Here is a 20,898-nt window from a genome sequence, read left to right on the forward strand (position 1 = left end):
TTTCCAGACTTACTAAAGTAGAACTGCTAATGTAAGAATATAATAAAAAATTGCTTTATTAGTGGATTATATTAGAAACTGAAAAGAATAAGATAAAATCATGATTACGATAATCACATTATCATAAAATTAAGCTGCCTTAGTGAATTGGAACGGCATATTTGACCTGAAATCTGGCTGATATTAATTTACAAAAGCACAATTATATTTTTGTAGATTGACTTAAGTAACTCTCTCATCTAACACTTTGATCAACATCTATTTGATTGAATATTCATTTTGGAGCTCATTAATCAAGACGTAGTTAGACACACTCAATAAATCCCTTTAGACAATTCGACATTCAAAACGATTTATCTGCAAAACAGCGACGGAAACAAAAGAAGTTCGAATATGTGTTAAAACACGTCGTCGTTTTTTTGCACGCCCCAATGAAGTTGCTCAGTTTTGGGGGATCAAAGATACGATTCCTAAATTGAGAAGTGCCCAACATCGTGACTGTATTTATGACAAAAGTGAGCAGGGACAAAAAGTTTTTGGTGGTGAACTTGACCAATTTCACGGTCCAAATACGTCCGACCCGATTTATAACAAAAGTTGGACGTCGACTGGTTCGAAAAAAAAAACCTAATAAAATCCATTAGGACGAACGAAGTAGAAAGATACATGTACACGTCGTTCGTACAGACGCGCACATTTTAAAACGGAAATTGTCCCTCATAAATTAAAACCTTTATTGCCGTCGAGGCGATACCATTAAAAGGATTTGGAGTTCGCCCTTTTTCGCCGCGCCACCGTCCTTGATGATATGACCAGATTAATAAATTCGGTTTGCACCCCGACGTATCCAGATCGGCCAGATAACCTACATTCGTCGAAATGGTCCAGTTGTCTTATTTACATACGTGCACGATACGGCTACATTCCCAAAAAGTATCAGTTACGGCGATATTTTTGTTGGCCGTGTGGCCGACCCACACAATTTATTTTTTAGTGGGTGCTATACGTGCCGGCGATAAAAAAATTGGATGAAACGAAAGGACATCCATATTTTTCCAAGTTTATACCTGTCGTGTCGTTAAATTTCGTTAGGGTGTCTCTGACAATGTCAAAGAGATAAAGGATACAAAGTGGGTCTCGCATGATATAGGAACTCAAGTCTTCCAAGTATTAAAGTTTTGATTTGCCAAGTAATATTTCCTCTGAAATAACTTAATAAATCTCACTCCTTCATTTTAAATAAAATTATGGACAACATAAAATGATAAGTACTGCTAAATCATGTAGGAGTATACCTACTTCTATGACTATAAGTCAAGAATAACTGGATTAATACGTGACCAAATGGATTTGAGTTCCATTAGCGTAACGGGTTATCGGGTTTCGTTTTTAAAACGCTGCAACAAATGGTGTAACTATTTCCGAAATGAGACATCATAAATCAGGATTGGCCAATTATATTCGCCCCATACACAACAATAAACCTCGGGTAATGTTATGTCTAGTAGTGACCTTTGTACTCGAAAACTAAACGAGCTCTCAGACTATAAAACAACGGGTAATAAAATGTGCGTGGAAGAAGGGAGAATAAGTGAAGCTGCACTTGTAATGTTTCTGGTTTATTCCGAATAGTTCTTGTGCAAATTACAGTATTTCCTCCAAATAGAGCTATAATAAAAATTTTAAATATCGTTAGATAATATTGATTAGCTACGTCTGGTAATGGTACTGCTGGTAGTTGTATTTGAATGATACTTTATTTATTGTTAAGTGCTGATGGCATCAGTGTACAAGGTCAACGTTTGTACAATTCATGAATGGTACTCGTTCAAAAACTCAAAAAAAAAAAAATATTCACGTCGTTTCCAGTTCCCCGACTCTCACTTGGTAAGCTAGTTCGATTTGCTTCGAACAATTCTTTTGTCTCCAATTGTATCGCGACCAGCAAAAACAGCACAAAAGCCACGGAAAATAATTGGCTCCTCTCAATCACCGGCGGTGGTGGCGTTGTTGGCGAAATTGCGTGCGTAATCAGAGTGCGGGGGTTCCAGGAACGGGCGTCCGTGCTCCTGCCGTGACCTACATCAGGAGGCTCCGATATTAGCTGGAGCACAATACGTGTCATAATTTATTCACCGATTCTCACAATAACCCAATTTCACAGGAAACAATCCCTGTTATTCATAGTTTCATTAAAACGGGCGGGGGACCCCCGTTATTCGCTTTGTTGGCTTGTCTGGCGTAGCCTTGCGCCTGCTAGGTATGTAAATCCTCCTCTGACGTAGGAGTCGCACGGGGGTGAAAAATAATTAACTTTTTAGGTATAGAAGAAGATGCTTTATAAGAATATAGTATTTTTAAATTAGAATAAGCGTAAATTATACATGTAACCTTCTTTTGCTTCTTCAAAGTTCCTCTTTCGTTGTTGAGCTTTAGATAAACTTGCCTTTACATCCACTGCATTAATGTATTGCACACACAGGGCAAAATTTAATGGCAAAAACAGAGCCAAAAATACCGCAACATCCAACCAAACCGTTGTGAGGAATCATTGTGCAGCGGGGTAGCGTGTGGGGTGGGAGAGCGACGCGCCAGCCGCCCGAAAAGCCAGTCTGTTAAAGACCAGGGGAAACAAGGGAGGGACGGGTGTTGGGGGTAGTGCGTGCGGAAACCCCTTTGTCTGGCCGCGGCCGCTTGAGGGCACGAGGCCACGTACCGTCTAGTCGGGGGTGTCGCTGCTAAAATTGAGCCGCGCTCATCGCTGTTGCCAACTCTGTTTTTCCCCCGTCGCCTCGTGTTTCTTTCAGACTGTGTTCCGTGTCGCGCACCCTTTTAAAAAAATTGACGAAAAAATCGCTTTTGTTCAGACCCACGCGTTTAACGTCGCTCCAGATATGTCAGTCTTTTTTTTTTGTTATCTGTTTTGGCATTATATTGTTTATTTCTAGCAAGCCGTTTTAACGGAATATTTTTATATAAATTTACCGGTTTTCTACCACCAGAATTTATTAATGCCAAAGTTTTCAAATGAAATAGTTATCTGACATGAAAAGGAATTAGACTGTCTTTAATTTTTTTTAATTCCATAAAAGATAGTAACTTTTATGTCACTAAAAAAATAATGGTTCACTCTTTTAAACAACATATCTTAGTTCAAATAGTGTAAGCTGAATTACGTTTGGGGACACTTCTTTGGTTGAGCAGTATAGTAAGGGCAGACCCTGAAAAAGCGCAGCTACTCCGTTTACTCATACATAGTAAAACTAGATTACACATGACCCAAAAACAAGAAAAGCCAGCAATTGATCTTCCGACCTTTGGTTGAGATCTTAAACGTCGGTGTCGTTTTTCTAACAGTCCCGCAGCATCTTTATTTATTAAGGTGACCTGGACCGCAGCCAAAGACGCTTTCACAATAACATCGTAAAAATAATTTAATTATTATTTGTTCCTATACAAAATTGCAAAAGTTTCTACGTCTGGATGGTAGTAAAAGTACAATGTACAAATTTGAACGTCGTTGTTTGAAGAGCGTTACTTGGGAAAAATATTTGCCATAACATATGATTCAGATAATTTCCACGGTGGTTTCGCACATTTTTATTATCGAAGGATGTATGGAAAAATATTAGGAAAGTTTATTGCCGTATCGCAACAGAAAAGCAACAGCTTCTTCGCAGAATTGCAATAAATATTTTAATCAGCAGGAAAGTTCAGCGCAATCTTAAAAAAATACTTTTATGGTGCTGATATTTCAGAGAAACAGACAATTGACACGTAAACTTGATTAAACCCAGTCTGGTGAAAATATTGAAATAAATTAAACTTACTACGGTAATCCTTAATTACCGTAGTAAGTTTATCCATCAGCAAAGATTTATAGTATTTGTCAAATAAATGGGCCGCTATTCTTTCACTATAGACTAAATATTTATATCTGAACGGGCGGCGTCACAAATATCTTAAAATATTAAAAACATCAATAACAAATTTAACTTTGCTGTCAACTCAGAGGCATATTCCGTAACTAATTAACTTTCGCAGCTGTATTAAAAAGTTTAACCCACATTATTTTATTGGATACGAATATATCTAAAATAAATTAATTGAATTTCTAAATTTAAACGACACATTGATAAATAGTATACGGGAGACTGAATATCCGAGTATACAGTTTTTATGAAAAACACTAGTAATAATTCGAACCACGTATGTGTTCCCGTTTAATAATAACTCAAAGGATGAAAAATAAAAAACTGTATGCAGGCTATAAATGTTATTCAGGGGAATTTCGAATAGTTCACCATGGGTGTGTCCCAAATTTACAGAAATTAAAACTATTTTACTTTATTAGTACAAACTCAATAATCCATCGAGTACAATGTTAAATTGTTAAAAAATCAAAGATTATCAGATAATTACTTATTGTTCTTGTATTTATTTTAATAATGAGTGCCAACAAGACGAGCAAATCCTATTTTGTTTGTTACTCTATGTTCACTAATAGGACTCAATTATATTCTTTTAAATATTATATATACTAAACTTATCAGTAAAAATATTCAGTATCATTCACAGAGATTTTTCACATTTTATTTCACGTTTCAGGTAGTTTTTAATGTCACAGTAGTTTGGAATTTGACGTACTGTACTCCTTTTGAAGCATGCTAAATTAAATGGAACTTATTTTTTATAAAAAATGTTGACTATTAAAAATGATAAGGTAGACTTGAACATGAAACACATTAGGTATACATTTTTCAAGACTATATTTTTTGTAGAAACTTAAAATGAAGAATATAAATATAATTTTTTGTCATATTCTATTTAATGTTCGTGTTAAATTACTTGATTAATTTTTTTATAAAGTATGTTTTAATATTTTTTTAACTTTTTTATTGTTAAAAAGTATAGCTGACGTTTATTGTTTTGCCTATCTTTTAAGCAATTACTGTTCAAAATCGAATTACAAATTAAAAAGTTACAGAGGTGTTTCGATTATAAATGGACAACCCTTGATTGATGTTTCAGGATTTGATTTAAACATAAATTTATTATATTATCAATATTAAATTACTTTTCGGTCATTAATTAATTTATTTTCATAAAAAATGCTTTAATTCATTTTTTCATAAACAATGCTTCCATCATTTTTTTTTTTTCACTTTCTGACTATTAAATATGATATAAATGTGTATCTTTTTGAGCAATTACTCATTAAAATCGAGTGACAAATAAAAAAATTAGAAAGTTTCATAATGTGATTTAAACATGAAACACAGTAAGTTTATATTTTTTATAGAAAATTGTATCCTATGTCATGGTTTCATTAGAATGTTAAAGTTTAATTTTTGATCATATTCTAATTTAAATTTAATGCATCTTTGCCATTAATTAATTAAGTTTGTGAAAATTGTACAAAAATATAAGGATATATAAAAAATTAGTTTAAAGATACGTCTCTCGAGTTATTTATAACCTAGACATTCTAGACACTTAAATATCCACATCTTGACCAAAAGACAGTACCACAAATTACTCTAATGGCATTATCTATCTTTTTAGGAGTTTCATATTAAAATCGAGTTGCAGAACAATTAAAAAACACAATTTAATATTTAAATTTTTTATAGATACTTGTATCCTAAGTCTGGCCTTATTAGAATATGTCAAAATATGATTTTTGGTCATAACTCAATTTAAAGTAATATTAAATTACGTTCTTGCCATTAATTAATTTTGAATATATAATTTTTTCAAGGTAATGGAAAATATTTATAATTTATCTTATACAGAGAATTATGGAAAGGGAATTTTTTTCATTTTTTGATTATTAAAAATGATATAAATGTGTATCTTTTTGAACAATTACTCATTAAAGTTCAAAAAATCAGAAAGTTTCATAATGTGATTTAAACATGAAACACAGTTTATATTTTCTATAGAAAATTGTATCCTATGTCAGGGTTTCATTAGATTAAAATTTAACTTATGATCATATTCTAATTTTTAAGTTAATACATACTTATATCTCTGCCATTAAGTTTTTGAAAATTGTACAATTCTGAAAATTTGAATTAATTTATTCAGAAGCAATTTTGGCATTTTTGAAAGTTGTACAATAATACAAAAATATATGGATGTATAAAAATGTTGTTTAAAGGTACAACCCTCGAGTTATTTATAACCTAGACATTCTAGACACCTAAATATCCACATCTTGACCAAAAGACATTAGCACAAATCATTCTAATGGGATTATCTTTCTTTTTAGAAATTATCTATTAAAATAGAGTTACAAAACAAATAAAAAACTACAGTGTCGCGCATTTTTCACTGATGTGCCAAAATTTGATGTTTTTGTTGTATGACTTGTATCTCAAGACTTGGATTTGGAATATGTCAAAATATAATTTTTGTCAATATTTTTAGTAAATTAATATTAAATTATATTCCTGCTATTAATTAATTTGAATACATATTTTTTTCAAGGTAATGGAAAATATATAGAATTTATATTATGCTGTGGATTATGGAAAGGGAATTTTGAAGTTTTCGAAAATAGTTTCCATTGATTTATTTGTTCAACATTTTAAAAATGTATGGATATTAAAAGATCTAGCTTATAAATGCATCCCCGAGTTATTTATTTATGGCCCTAGACAATTTAGACACTTAAATATCCCGATCTTGATTAAAATGCATTAGCACAAATCACGATAATGGCAACACTTCGAATTGATTTGATGAGAAACTCCACTAAAAAAAAATCACCTCTAACGTAAAATAGATCCAGACAGTGCACATTTCCGATGCGATAGAGCGATAATTGGTGCAATGTGTGCATGTGGTCGTAGACGTAGACGTCGAGATATCCGATAAATCGGAGAGAGAAAACCGGGGGAGGGACGTGCGGGGGACGGGGAGGGTCGAGTTAATCAGACTGCAAGCAAGTATCATAGCCTGGCACGATTTGATTACAAAGCTCCGTAATAATAATCGTTTGTGTGTCTGGATTGAGCCGAGGTGCATTGGATGCACACACACAATTGTGGTGGACAGACGCGCGAGGCGGCAAAGGCAGGCAGGCAGGCAGGCCGAGACTCAGACGGTAGGTAACCTGTAATGAGGTCGTCTGTCTGTGTGTCCATTTGCGCGGCTGTTATTGTATCATGTTGTTATGTCTGGGTGCATATTTGTCGTATGGTGTTTTCTACAAGAACGGCCGAAGGTAACAGGCAACCTTCACACGGCCGCGCTATCAACCTTGCCTCCGTCCGAATGCCCGCCCGCCTCACTGATCGGACGAGTCGGGGTTTAGGTCTCGGTTCTCCTGCAGACTTTTGGATGCACCATTGCCAAGTGCACCCTTTAAACGCTATTCATTTTCTTTAAATTATTTTCTTCGGAGGCAAAGGGAATTGAACCAAGGTTTGTCTAGCATAAAAAAAAAACACTTTGGGATTGGAAAAGTTTCATGTCTTTAATTTTGTCTACATATTTAATCTTTAAATCATATTTAGATACACTTGTAATTTTCCAGTTATCTTGAATTAAATACAGAGTTGTGTAAAATGTATTTTATTTTTCATTCTATTATATTATTATTTGAATATATTTTATTAATAAGTTATTGATAATTATAGCAATTAATGATGATAAAAAAATGTTTACTCATGGCAAAATAAAACATGTATTTATTCATAAAATCATACAAACGAAAATTGTTAACAAGTCGTCTTGTTAAAAAGACATTGTATGTATAGAAATGAAAACAAATTTTACAAGAATGTTAAAAAACAGTACAGTTGAAATATAATCATTTAAATTGCAAAATTAAATCCACTATTGAACGATTTTTTTCTCAAATAATATTTTTTATTCGTTCCAAAATGAATCCAATTTAATTGTCTGTAATAACATTTGTTATTTGCATAAAATAAAATTAATCAAACTTTGAAATATTTTTTTTTTCTTTTATCAAAAAATATTTATTTTATTTAATTTTTATACACTATAATTGTAATCTAATTGATGATGTACATTTAAAAAATAATAGTAAATAAATAAAAGAAAATTTCCAGATTGAAACACAATTATACATAATTGTATCAGATATAATTAATAATTAAAATTTGAATGACTATTAGTATTAAAAATACTTTTTATACATTTTAAAATTAATATTATTTAGATATTAGAATTAATATAATTTAATTGTTAATAAAAATATGTTTTCATATTTGTATTATATAAAATTATATAAATAAAAACTTTGAACAATTTTTTATTTTTTCTTTATCATAAAAATACTTTTCATACATTTCAGAATTAAAATAATTTAATTGTCCAATAAAATATCTTGTTTTTTAAAAAAAAAGAGTTTAATTCAATTTAATTAATTAAAATAAAATAGAAAGAGAAATAAAATACTACTTTTTGTATTAAATTGTGAAACTCATTTCTCATAGAAATAAAATTAAATAAAATTTTATCAAATTTAGGACCACTTTTTGTTTCATATAATCAAATGAAATAATATATTTTATACATCCCATTATATTTTCATAAAAAGAGCAACTTAATTCCACTTGTTTATATAAGAATATTCCTAGACTGAAATACAATAATATATATTAGTATTAGTTAATATTATATCAAACTTTGAACAATTTTTTGTTTTTTCTTTGTCAAAAAATACTTTTAACATATACCTTCCAGAATTAATATAATTTAATTATTGAAAAAAGTATGTTTTCATAAGAAGAGTAGTTTTATTCTATATGTTAAAATATTATTATATTTTCTAAAAAATGAAAATAAAATATATGCCTAGACTAAAATACAATTATACATATTTGCAATAGATAAAAATATATCAAACTAAAACGATTTTTTGTTTTCTCTTCATCAAAAACACACTTTACATTTCAGAATTAATATAATTTAATTATTGAAGAAAGTACGTTTTCATAAGAAGAGTAGTTTAATTTCATCTTCATATAAAAAGGGATAATGTATAATTAAAGATTAAATTAATTTATTTGTAATAAAGAACTTTTTAAGGAGTCCAGAATGAAAATAATCAAACTCTCGATTTATTAAAATAAACAAATATAGTGAAATCATATATTTAGATGACATTATTTGATAAAATGTTGAGAAAAATTAAAAATGTCTAATTTAAATTGATATTCGCTTTCTCCTACATCCTCATAAATTTGGGTGGGATTCCCTACACCTCCAAGTTTTTCTAATTGAAATGCATTACGGAACAAAGTCGTCGACCCCCAAAGTCCATTAAATATTATACTTCTTAAATATATTTTACACCTACGACTATTATTATCCTTTTCTATATCTGCATACTAAATTATAACTAATAATGTGCTAGTTCTAAAAAAAAACATTTAAATAAGAATTAAATGTGATTATAATTTAAAATAATTATTTTACTATAATTCGATAAATATATAATTGTGGTTATGAAAACACGTTAGATTAGAGAACATTTAAATAAAAATGTGGAGGTTTTAATAATTTGTTTGACGCGTAAACAAACATTTACCAAAATCCCACATCCGGCATATTTTCACAGGTGCACTGCAAACATGGTGAATCATTTTTCGTAATATTAATTCTATCGCTATTACTCTTTGATTAGCTATCCCACGATGTCCAAATGAACACATCCGATTTATTGTTTACTTTACCCTCGTCGAAGCCCTTTAAAATCACGTGGTAACTCTAGAATAACAATAAAAAATGTTAATTAAACGCGAACCCTGAATAATGCAACGCCGTGATTCATGGCCGGTTGATTCGTTTTCAATATTAAATTCGGCAATTCTTGCGGTTGCACTTGTGGCTTACATTATCAAAGTACCACGTATACACACACACACACACATACGAACTAAAAATACCGTCATAAACAATGCGTTTGCATCGAGTTATTTTTATTTAATTTATGGCTTTCGGGTCAACGACGCTATTGAAACCATTTACGATAAATTTGTTAATTGAATTCTGTTGTTGCGAAGTGCCCTCAACACTTTCACCGCGGCAAATACGTAATTTGCAAAATTTTAACGTAACGAGAAACGAAGTATCGACAGATTTCGGGAGTGGTACCGCACTTCCAGCCAGCCGAAAATTAATATTAACACATTAACGTCCGTGATTCATCTTTATGCATTATTCAAAATTCGACCGCACTCATTAGCATCTTTTATTGTGGATTTGACGCGAACGGTCCTGTGGAAAATTTCAGAAGCGATTAAAGCGAGAGGTTAAGCGGCATTAATAGTGTAACACAGAAGCACAATGACAAACTCTGAAACCCGTTTCGCGAATGCTAATTGGCCGGCGTGAATAAATATTTAATTGTGCCGTTTTAAATTAATAATGTAAGCGTGCACGTTGCGGCCAAAGGCCGGCCACACTTTTGCCGTACTTGACACCGCCATTCCACAGTTTTATAATAAATTGCTAATATTTATTGCACCGTCATCACACTCCTTGTTTCACCTCAAGACATTTGACTCGAAAATAAAACGGTTAAAAAAAAAAAAAGATCCGAAACATGATTAATGGTGTATGTGCGGCATGTTGTACTTTTGGTATTTGAACGTCATCCGTCTAAAAGTCAGGCCCGACAAAGTGCATACAGGAGAGCCCTCCCCAGGCTGGCAGGCAGCCGCTTCTGCTAATATGGTAATTACCTAGGGTAAAGTGAAAAATATTAGATGGAATTAACGATCTGGTGAACATTAGTTGCAGCAGGTTAGGCGCATATTGCGTCGGAGCTCAGGACGACATTACTGCAGTTGACGCAGCGCAGCCGACATTAGACCGAACTGCACACAATTACTCCGCTTAAACTGTTGGTAATGAGCCCCAATTGATTTTGGATTAAACGCATCAATTAAAACATCTATCACAGGAAAAGAGTTGCTATTATTGACAAGACACTCTCAGGGTGTTTCACGAAACTGATTGAATAAATCTGGGCTTCCCATCCTCCCTTTTAATGTTTTTTATCTACCAAAGTAATATAGTTATATAAGAAGTACAGACAAATGATGTGTTTCGTAAGACCCTCGTCTTTCCTTAACTGAGGCATTTTTACAGGGTTTTAAGTTACAGCAATAGGTCTGGCCCGTCCGTATGCCCCAGTTAGCAATTAGACTTGCGTGCAATCAATCCTCCAAAGTTATCTGACACCGAGCCAATTAATATGTCCATCCACTTCTCTAGTATGGTACCGGGTTAATTACAATAATTGAGTTTACCTAACGTTGGTCAATAAGATGGGAACACAGATAGACGAAGGCAAGCGACTTTCTTTCAATAATCGTCGAAAGTTTTCTAATTTCATCGCAGAACAGCGACGACTGAAGTCGTGTTCAACGTTGGCCGAGATGGTACTTACCGGTGAAGTGGTTGTCGGTGTGGCTGTGGCGGCGTGGTGGTGCGGCGGGTTCGAGGACGTGGCGGGCGCCGGACCGCTCCCGCCCCCCGTCACCCCCCGATAGGCGAGCAGACACGTGACCAGACCCACTGCCGTCCCGGTCAGCGCCACCGCAAACACCACCAGACCCCAGTCGCCGCCTCCTCCCTCGCTGCCGCCGCCACCGGCCGCCCTCGGTCCGCCCCCACCGTCGCCCACGACGCTCGTCTTCGCTACGCGTCGCCCTGACTCGTCGCCTCGTTCGGTTGGTATTGCTTCGGTTATTGCTGGAAAAGGCACCAATGTCTTCGTTAAAAATTTTCGAAAGCTCAAATTTCAATTTTTAGCTAAATATAACAGTAATTTCAAGAGGTGGGACAGGACCTAAAGTACATACGAACTCCGATAACTTAAATTTTTGTTAGCTCGAAGTAAATTGGTTGGCAATGGAGTCCAAAGTGAAAATTGTATGTTATTTTTACTTGATAACTTCGATTAATCGAATATCTTGATAACTCGAACTAAATATTTGATACCAGTCTCCTTCTAAGACGAATCAACGATTGATTAGAATCATTTCGGAAACTCCTACAATTTACTTTATGGTGTTTAAATGATTACAACAACCAAAACTCTAAATGGAAGTATATTTTTTAAGGTTTTTCCAATTAAATGTCTTAAGGCAAACTCTACTATGGTAATACTTATATTTCTCTACTAGATTAAAGCTATTTTGGAAGGGTTTAATCGTGTTTTTTTTTAATAGAAAATAAAAATCCTTTCGTCAAACAGAAATAACAGACTTTCTTGCATGAAGGTAAAAATTTGACACAATGTAATACATAGTAATAATAATAATATTGATTATATTATGTATTACATATTTTATAGATTTCAAAATGTAATTTTTATAAGTAGTGCTACATTTAGCAACTTGAAGTTTTGATAACTCGATTTTTCTGTATGTCAGAGTTATCGAAGTTCGACTGTAATACAAATTTAAATGAGTCTTGCTCTTGTAACACAATATATTTTTAGAACAAAAATATTTTTTTAGCAAAGCAACGATGTTGTCGATGTTTGAGGTTTAGACAAAATTATTTTCGTACCTTATTACATGTGAGATAATATTTTCAGGTTGAATCATCGTCCTGTTAGACCAAAAACATTTTGACATATTATGAATAAACCGTTAACAAAGTGTTTATTTTCATCGGGAATTCAAAAACTAAATATTCGTGACTCATAACTATGCAACCTTCCAATAATAGCCGTGCCAATCTCGTTTTCGGGCCACGGTGCGGTCCCAGTACGAAATAAAACCGAAATTTTATTTTGTCTGGACCGGACAAGTTGCTGTTATATGCAAATGTCTCGCTGTTCTTTTTTCTGCCCGGTAAAAAATCAACAAAAACATCAACAAAAATGCAGTCTTCGAGACGTGCTACATGAGATTGCAATTGCATTTGCATTGAAAATTATGCTCTTGTGGTTCTTTTTTTTGTTTTTTTTTTGTAAAGAGCCGTGCCAGTTTTATTTTCTTCGGTGTCGTCCTCAACGTACCTACACTCCAAGACGGTTTGCCCATGAATAAATTTGAAGGAATAATAATTTCGTTCAGAATCTGCAAGGGTAAATTGAATTTTAACAGATTCATCAATAACATTTTAAAAGTTGGGTGCATTTTGCGTCCATTTAATATTTGTGAGCACGTTGCTCGACTTGAAATGTGTAAGAACGTTAATAAATATTTATGTTTTTGAATAAAAAATATTTATCGGTTGCAAATGTTTACTTTTCGGGAATATTTATCGCCGTCTGGTGAACTTGATGAATATAAAATGAAAATGCATTTATGTATCACAGTTTACCCAAAGAGACAGCAATTTAAATGTCAACTTTTATCTACTCTATTATCTCAAGCAGGTGAATCAATAATCAAAATTTATGAAATTTTAAAATACTATCAATATAACTCTTAAAAAATTCTGTAGTGGTTTTGGTACGAAATATGTAACAAATATTTTGGTAAGATTGAACAATATAGAAATAAAATATAAATATATGACATTTTAAAAGATTAGTAATATAATAATACCAATAATAATGATTTTTTCTATCCAAACATCGTTCATCAAATAAATAAAATTTGATCATGTTGATTTAACTAAGTGATTTTTATGTTTTGAACAAGTCTATTTTTCTAACGACTAAATTACACAAAATCAATTAAGAGTTTATTTTTATCAGATTTTGTTGAAATTTGAGAAATCGGGACACGCCTAAAATGACAATTTTTTCGTAAATACACCCTCTGCGCCTTTTTTCAGTTCATAAAAACAAGTTTGTGCGAAACAAACAAACTTCTTGGGACTTAAGTTGTTGAAATAATGAGGACAATAAAACGTGACTTATTTTGGAATGTGAGGCTACGTTTTACACGAAGTTCGAAGACTAAAATCAGGGACAACTTTTTGTCTTTTTACTTTTTTAAAGAAATTTGATCTTAACTAAATAGGCAGTTTGTGATTAATTATGATCAGAGCAACTTTTTAAAATATTATATTAATATTATAGTCACAATTCTTTTATTTAATGTGTACTGCTAAAATAATTTACTATTATTTTTTTATTCAGAATTGAAAACACTACTATATTTTTATTTTATAAAATGTTAGATATATTTTCTGCATTGAGCTGGATATAGAAGTTTTAAAAAGTTAATTACTAACTAAATATGTGTTATTTAATTTAACATTATACTCCAGAAGAAATGAAATATACCCTTAGCATAATTGAACCGCCACCATGTTTTACTGTATACCCTTTTGTTTTGTTTTGTCCCTGTAGTATGTTTAACATAAGCAGAATCATTTTTTTATAAATTAAAGTTAGACTCGTAAAAATTGCTTGTCTTAACTGTTTTCTGATCTGTAAGTGTGATTCTAAGTAAGCCAAAATTGGACACATTTTCAGGGCTTTTGTTGTAGGAACCCCCATTCATCTCCTCATAGTCCTTGAAATAATTTTAGTAAGTCCCATTTCCTCCAGATTGGTAATAATTTTAGTTGACAATTAAATTGAATTGTTTTTTGACATTCAATTCAATTATCCAGTTATCGATAATATTTCAAATTTTTCAAACTCAAACAGTTTCTCTACGTTTCTTAATAATAGAGAAAACAATTGACTTATTTTGAATTGACTTACGTTGAATTATAATATAATTTTTCTTGTAGAATTTATTTAATATTTTGGTAAATTTGGGTATTTTTTTAAAGTTAAATAAAGAAGTGCAAAACTGATAGCAAATTGTAAAATTAATTTGAATAAATAAAATTTTGTAAAAAATATAAATAATTTTATTTATAGTCTTATAAAATTACCATATTTATTTTTGGAACAAGATATATTATTATTTCTTTTTTTAACTATAGTTAAAGATATGCTGTATTTAAATAAAAAAAATCTATAATGTTAACTTTATTTTATTTTACAAAATTATTAAATATTTATTTTATTGCAGAATTTATTTAAATTTTTACTAACACATAGTTTAATAATTTTTTGATGTGGTAAAAAAGTATATGTTAAAGTCAATACAAAAGTAAAAAAATAGTAAACTGAATTAGAAAATTTCGTAAAGAATGTACATAACGTATTTAGATAATAAAAATCAAATTTTTTTAATAGAAACTTCATTTTATTCTTCCTTTATTTTAGAATTAATTTAAATTTTTACTAAAGTTTGATCATTTTTGGAGGTGGTATCTCTCTCTAGTCAATAGAAAAGCAGAAAAAATAATAATTTGAATTTTGTAAGGAATTAATAATTATTAATATAATTTATAAAATTGGCATATTATTATTATTATTATTATTATTTTATTTGAATTATGCCATATGAATTATTTTAACGTCAAATATCAATTGTCATTTAGATTTCAATTTTTAAAATTGTTAAACATTTCATTTATTTTCGATTTTTTTGTTATTGTGAAGTTTGAAATATAATTAATAGAAAATTGTAAAATTAATTTGAATTTCAAAATTTTGTAAAAAGTAGGCAATTTATTAAATAACTAGTCTAGTTACATAGTAGACAAACCAATAAACATTTTAACATATATGCTGTTATCCAGTATATTACAGTTCATATTTTTAATAAATTCCAATAAGTTTCTATAATTATGGCCACCACTGAAGGTAAAAAATAAATACGATACGTTTATCATCAAGATGTAAAAAACTAAATATTTTATATTAACATTTCATTACAAAATTTATTTAAGAAATATAAAACATTAACCGTGAAAAAATGTATTAAAGCTTTACTTAGAATTTACATTTCAGTAAATTCGTTCATAACAAATGTAATCAATGAAAAAGTATAAGTGAAGTAAAAAGAGAAAATTTAGCAAATTAAGCAGGATCTAATTAACCAAAAAAAGTTCGCAATATTTAAATATTAAAACATGACAAAAAAGTAGGCTGTCGGGTAAATTTTAAAGGTAATCAAGATAAACTTGACTTAACGAAATGTTTTAAACACAAAACGTAAAAATAAAAAAATATATGTACATTAAAGCTAAAAAGGGGGTGGATGAGAGGAGTCTGTTTAAAAAAGTGTTAGTAGGTAAAACGCCGCCAGTCTTAATTCACGTCAAGCGTTAAAATTCCTAAGAAAAACAAAGCCTGGAATTTTTAATTGGTCCTCGAACACTAATTGCATTTTAGTGCGTTACAGTTCATAAATAACCGAAAAAGATTTATCGTGGCGCACTTGCGCCTTAAGTGTGTTTCCTTTCGGGCAGCGCGTTGTGCAATATAATTTATAGACGGGGCTCCGTCGAGTGGAGTTGCGGCAATTAAAACCCGTTCTCTATGGCCGGAGTGGAATGGCTGACGATTTCGGGTCGGTCGGACGGCTGAATTGTAAATTAGTGAAATTGTCGACGAACCCGTGCGGTTTGTTTACAAGAAAAAGCTGGAGTAATTGTACACGTCTGACGTATAATAGCGTGCAGGCTGCTCCCAATACGCAGCTTCGTTTCTCATAGGCCCTAGAAATGTCACTTCGCTTTATGTAGCGGGAAAATAAAAAACGCCACCGTGATTTCGTGAGCCAAGCTTAGAGAGGGGCAAATGGCGCAAACGAACGCAGGAAAGAAAGAAGAATAAGTGTGTCATCGTAAAGGTAGTGGTGAATGGGAAACGGGCAAATAGAGAGACGGCGGTAGCTCGACGCGGTCTAGTCTGGGTCACGTCGTCTGTCTCGCGCTCTCGCTCTCTTTTCGACGGCGCTCTTTCACCGCCGCCCCCGCATTTTGCCGCCCCAATTACCTTCGCAAGGCTGCGAATATTCGGTTAAACATTTTTAGTCTGGCTAATCCGACAACACGTCGGAGTTCCCCTTGAGTGGGAACTAGGAATTTTTTCGATTTCTGAGTTATCGATGTTAATCTTAATCTGGTTGTTATTTGACGATACTTAAAAATCATGAAAAATGTAATTTACGTCGTAGACTAGACGGGTAGATAAATCACAATTGTTTCAAAATAAACATAATATTTGCAATGGAGTCTACCTGAGTCCAAAAAACAAAACCGGGGTGCTCGTGTAAAGGTCAAGATACTAATGTTTATCAAAAATATTTAAAATGACACATTCAATTTGTTTGCCTTTTTCAAGTTTGGCTTTCTAACGGTTATTATATAAAATTAACTCAATATAAAAATGCGATAGAAGGATTAATCACAGTTAAAAGATACAATATTTATCTATAAAACAATAATCAATTAATTAACTAAATATAAAATAAAATTCAATTGTTTAAAGTTACGGAAAAATCAATGTTTTATTAAATATTTATTTTACCTTTAAAATACTTATTAAGTATCTAAGAAATAATTCTTTGCGTCTAATTAAATTAAATCTAAATTAATTTAAAAATTAGAATATTATTATAAATTTATTTCTTTATTTTGAAAAATAAATATCCTTACTTTCTACATATATTAAGCAACTTTTTTATCAATTATCAATTTAATAATTAATTTAAATGACTAATTGATAATTTTAATTATTGAAATTATGTCCTTAGTCAATTAATTAAATTTACATTTAATTGCTTTTAATCAGTAATTAGTATTTTTTAATTTAAGAGTCAAATTTCATTTTTATGGTGTGTCCATGTTTGTTTTTAAAATTGATACGTATATTTTATTTTTCCAATAGTTTTAAATCACAGGTTTAAAGAAAAAGAAATTATGAGATTATTTTGCATGACATTTTTTAATTAAAAAATCAATAAAATATTGAAAAAATTAATTTATTAAATTTAAACATTTTTAAAGATATTTTAAGATTATTAAAGCTTTAAAAAAAAAGATGAATGTTTTGTACAATAATAAACAATATTTATCTATAAAACAATAATCAATTAATTAACTAAGTATGAAATGAAATTCTATTGTTTAAAGTTACGGAAAAATCAGTTTTTTTTTTAAATATTTATTTTGTCTGTAAAATACATATTAAGTATATAAGAAATAATTATTTGCGTCTTATTAAATTAAATCTAAATTAATTTAAAAATTATAAAATGATTATAAATTTATTTTATTATTTTGAAGAATAAATATCATTACTTTCTACATTTTTAAGCAACTCAAATATCAATTTAATACTTAATTTAAATGACTAATTGATAATTTTATTATTGAAATTAAATCCTTAGTCAATTAATTAATTTACATTTAACTGATTTTAATCAAAATAAAATTAGTATTTTTTAATCCAAGAGTCAAATTTCATTTTTATGGTGTGTCCATATTTGTTTTTAAAATTAATACGTAAATTTTAAGTCAATTTGTAGAAATATATAAAATAATTATTAAATTAATATACAAATTGGGAGTTTCTGATTATTTAGTAAAATTGTATTATGTAAAATGAAAAGTGATAATTTTAATTAATTAATTAATTAATTAAATTTAAATAATACATTAAATATAATGTAAAATTATTATCTTTATTTTTGACAAGTGTGATTTTTATTATGAATAGATAATTTCAATTTTTTAGAAAATTGTGTGAAATTAGACATCACATCAAAGTGTAAAGAATAAAAAGCTATTTTCTTGTTAAAATATTATTAAATAAATCTATAATATAATTCTTTCTAACCTATTAAAATATATTTGAAAACTAGACTATAGATAATATTTTTTATTTAGAAGAATAATAACAAATGTCCATATCAATTTAATATTTAATTTGAAAGTCAAATTGGCAATTTTTTATTATCTATTAAAATTGGAAATTACACACAATAGATGTCATTCTTAATTAATTAATAAAAATTGAAAATGACACAACAAATATTTTATTTTGTCTGTGTCAAGTCTGATTCTTATGATAAATAGATCATTTCCATTTTTTAGAATATATATGGCAATTTTTTATTATCTATTAAAATTGGAAATTACACACAATAGATGTCATTCTTAATTAATTAATAAAAATTGAAAATGACACAACAAATATTTTATTTTGTCTGTGTCAAGTCTGATTCTTATGATAAATCGATCATTTCCATTTTTTAGAATATTATGTAAAATTAGATATCAAAACGTAAAGAATATATCTTAAACAATATTTTTTATAACGTATTAAAATATGTTTGAAAACCAGTTTATAAATAAGATTTTTTATTTTAAAGAATGATAACAACTGTTATTTAGATAGTTATAATTTACATTTATTAGAATATTATTAGAATAAGGAAATAAACAATAAATAATATCAAAAAAATATTTTTTATAATGTATTAAAATGAAACTATTTATTTTCTTTTTAACAATATATGTATATATATATATATATATATATATATATATATATATATATATATAATATTCTTTTTAAAATAAAAAATAATATAATAAAATAAAATACATAGTCTTTTTAAAATAATTAAATAAATTTAAAAACAAATTAAAATATTTTTTGTAAATTAAACAATAAATAATATTTTTTATTTTGAGGAATGACAACAAAAGTCTTCATAATTATATATTCATTATTTTCATTTTAACAAGTATCAATTGATTTTAGTAAAATTAAAAATTATATACAATCTGACACTCTTAATTATTTCATTTAGTTTAAATTGCTTAATTAAATTAATTTAATAATTAAAAAATAGTGTTAGGAGAGATGAGATTATTCTGTAGACTCGACTTAACATATACATAAATTCGTATGTTTATTAAATTATTTGTACTTCTATGTATATACTTTTTTCGTTTATGAAAAAGAATTTTAAACTAGCCAAGCGTACTGGTAGATGAATAATTTAAGTCTCGCAGTTATACAATATTAGCATGTCGTACACTCCTTTCCTAGGCCCAGTTATTACGAACTTGAACATTTCCGTCTACTACAAAGTGTTCAAACAATGTTCGCGATTATTATTCACGAATAACTTTCCCACTTAACTTAATACTTTCGGTAAACTTGTTTGGCTGAACACAATCGTGCAAGTCAATCACTGTAAATTATGTCATGTACATTGTCTTCAATTTATACATATCTAAACCCCCGTGATTATATTTATTGTTTGCTACGTCATTGTTTGTTTAGAAATTTGTGTAGGCATCTAGTTTATCGTTTGTTTATTTTGTCGTCTAGGAAAAATTGTCGCTCCGATTATTCCATATCGGCATAATTTCCTAGGAAACATACATAAATAATTTTCCGCCAGACGGCACACGTAATCTATTTACGAAAATTCACCTTATCTAAATATCACCAAATACGAACATTTTGCCCAGACGTAATTATCTCCCATTCAGATAAAAACCAAATTTGTTTTGTTTACGGACAATTAACAAATTACCTGATTTCGGTTGGCAAACAAATTGTTCACTCTCGATGTTTCGTCATGTTTACGTGACCACCTAAAAATAAGTTTTCGCCAAAAATTTAAGGGTACGTGTTAATTGCAATAAAACCGCAACACTGTATTTGTTATGTTAATAAATTCAAAGGCTTGTATTTATTTAGGACTAAAGCAAATGTAGATAAAAAGTTAGCATCCGAATTTCATGTTAATTTACCTGTTTTAAAGGAACATTTCGATTAATTCCAGTTAGGGATTTTATGCTGATTTGTTTTGGCAATTATACTTTCCGATGTTGTATCCGTGGGATTTTTTTATGTGTCCTCTAGACAAAACACATTTATTTAGGCTAAAAACGAATTTCCATACATATTATATTATGCAGAACATTTATTTCGAGCCAGTTTAATTTCGAAGCCGTCTTATTAAACTTTTTTTTCCGAGGGCACAAATCTTCGGTCGCGACAATATTTCTTGAACCTTTCCCCCAACGTCTAATGCTTGATGAGAGTCACAAATCCTGTGATTTTCTTAAACGAGA

The 20,898-nt window shown here is 29.9% G+C and overlaps 1 protein-coding gene across 1 annotated transcript in view; it reads right to left on the minus strand.

Moving 5' to 3' along the window:
- LOC109598821 (uncharacterized) overlaps positions 1-20,898 on the minus strand; it is a 186,083-nt gene that overhangs the window by 50,923 nt on the left and 114,262 nt on the right. The window contains exon 3 of the mRNA XM_049962620.1: positions 11,435-11,739. Within this exon, the coding sequence (XP_049818577.1) occupies positions 11,435-11,739 (305 nt within the window). The remainder of the gene's footprint in view (positions 1-11,434; positions 11,740-20,898) is intronic.

Source organism: Aethina tumida, chromosome 2 (assembly GCF_024364675.1).
Source record: "Aethina tumida isolate Nest 87 chromosome 2, icAetTumi1.1, whole genome shotgun sequence".
NCBI classification, from domain to species: Eukaryota; Metazoa; Arthropoda; class Insecta; order Coleoptera; family Nitidulidae; genus Aethina; species Aethina tumida.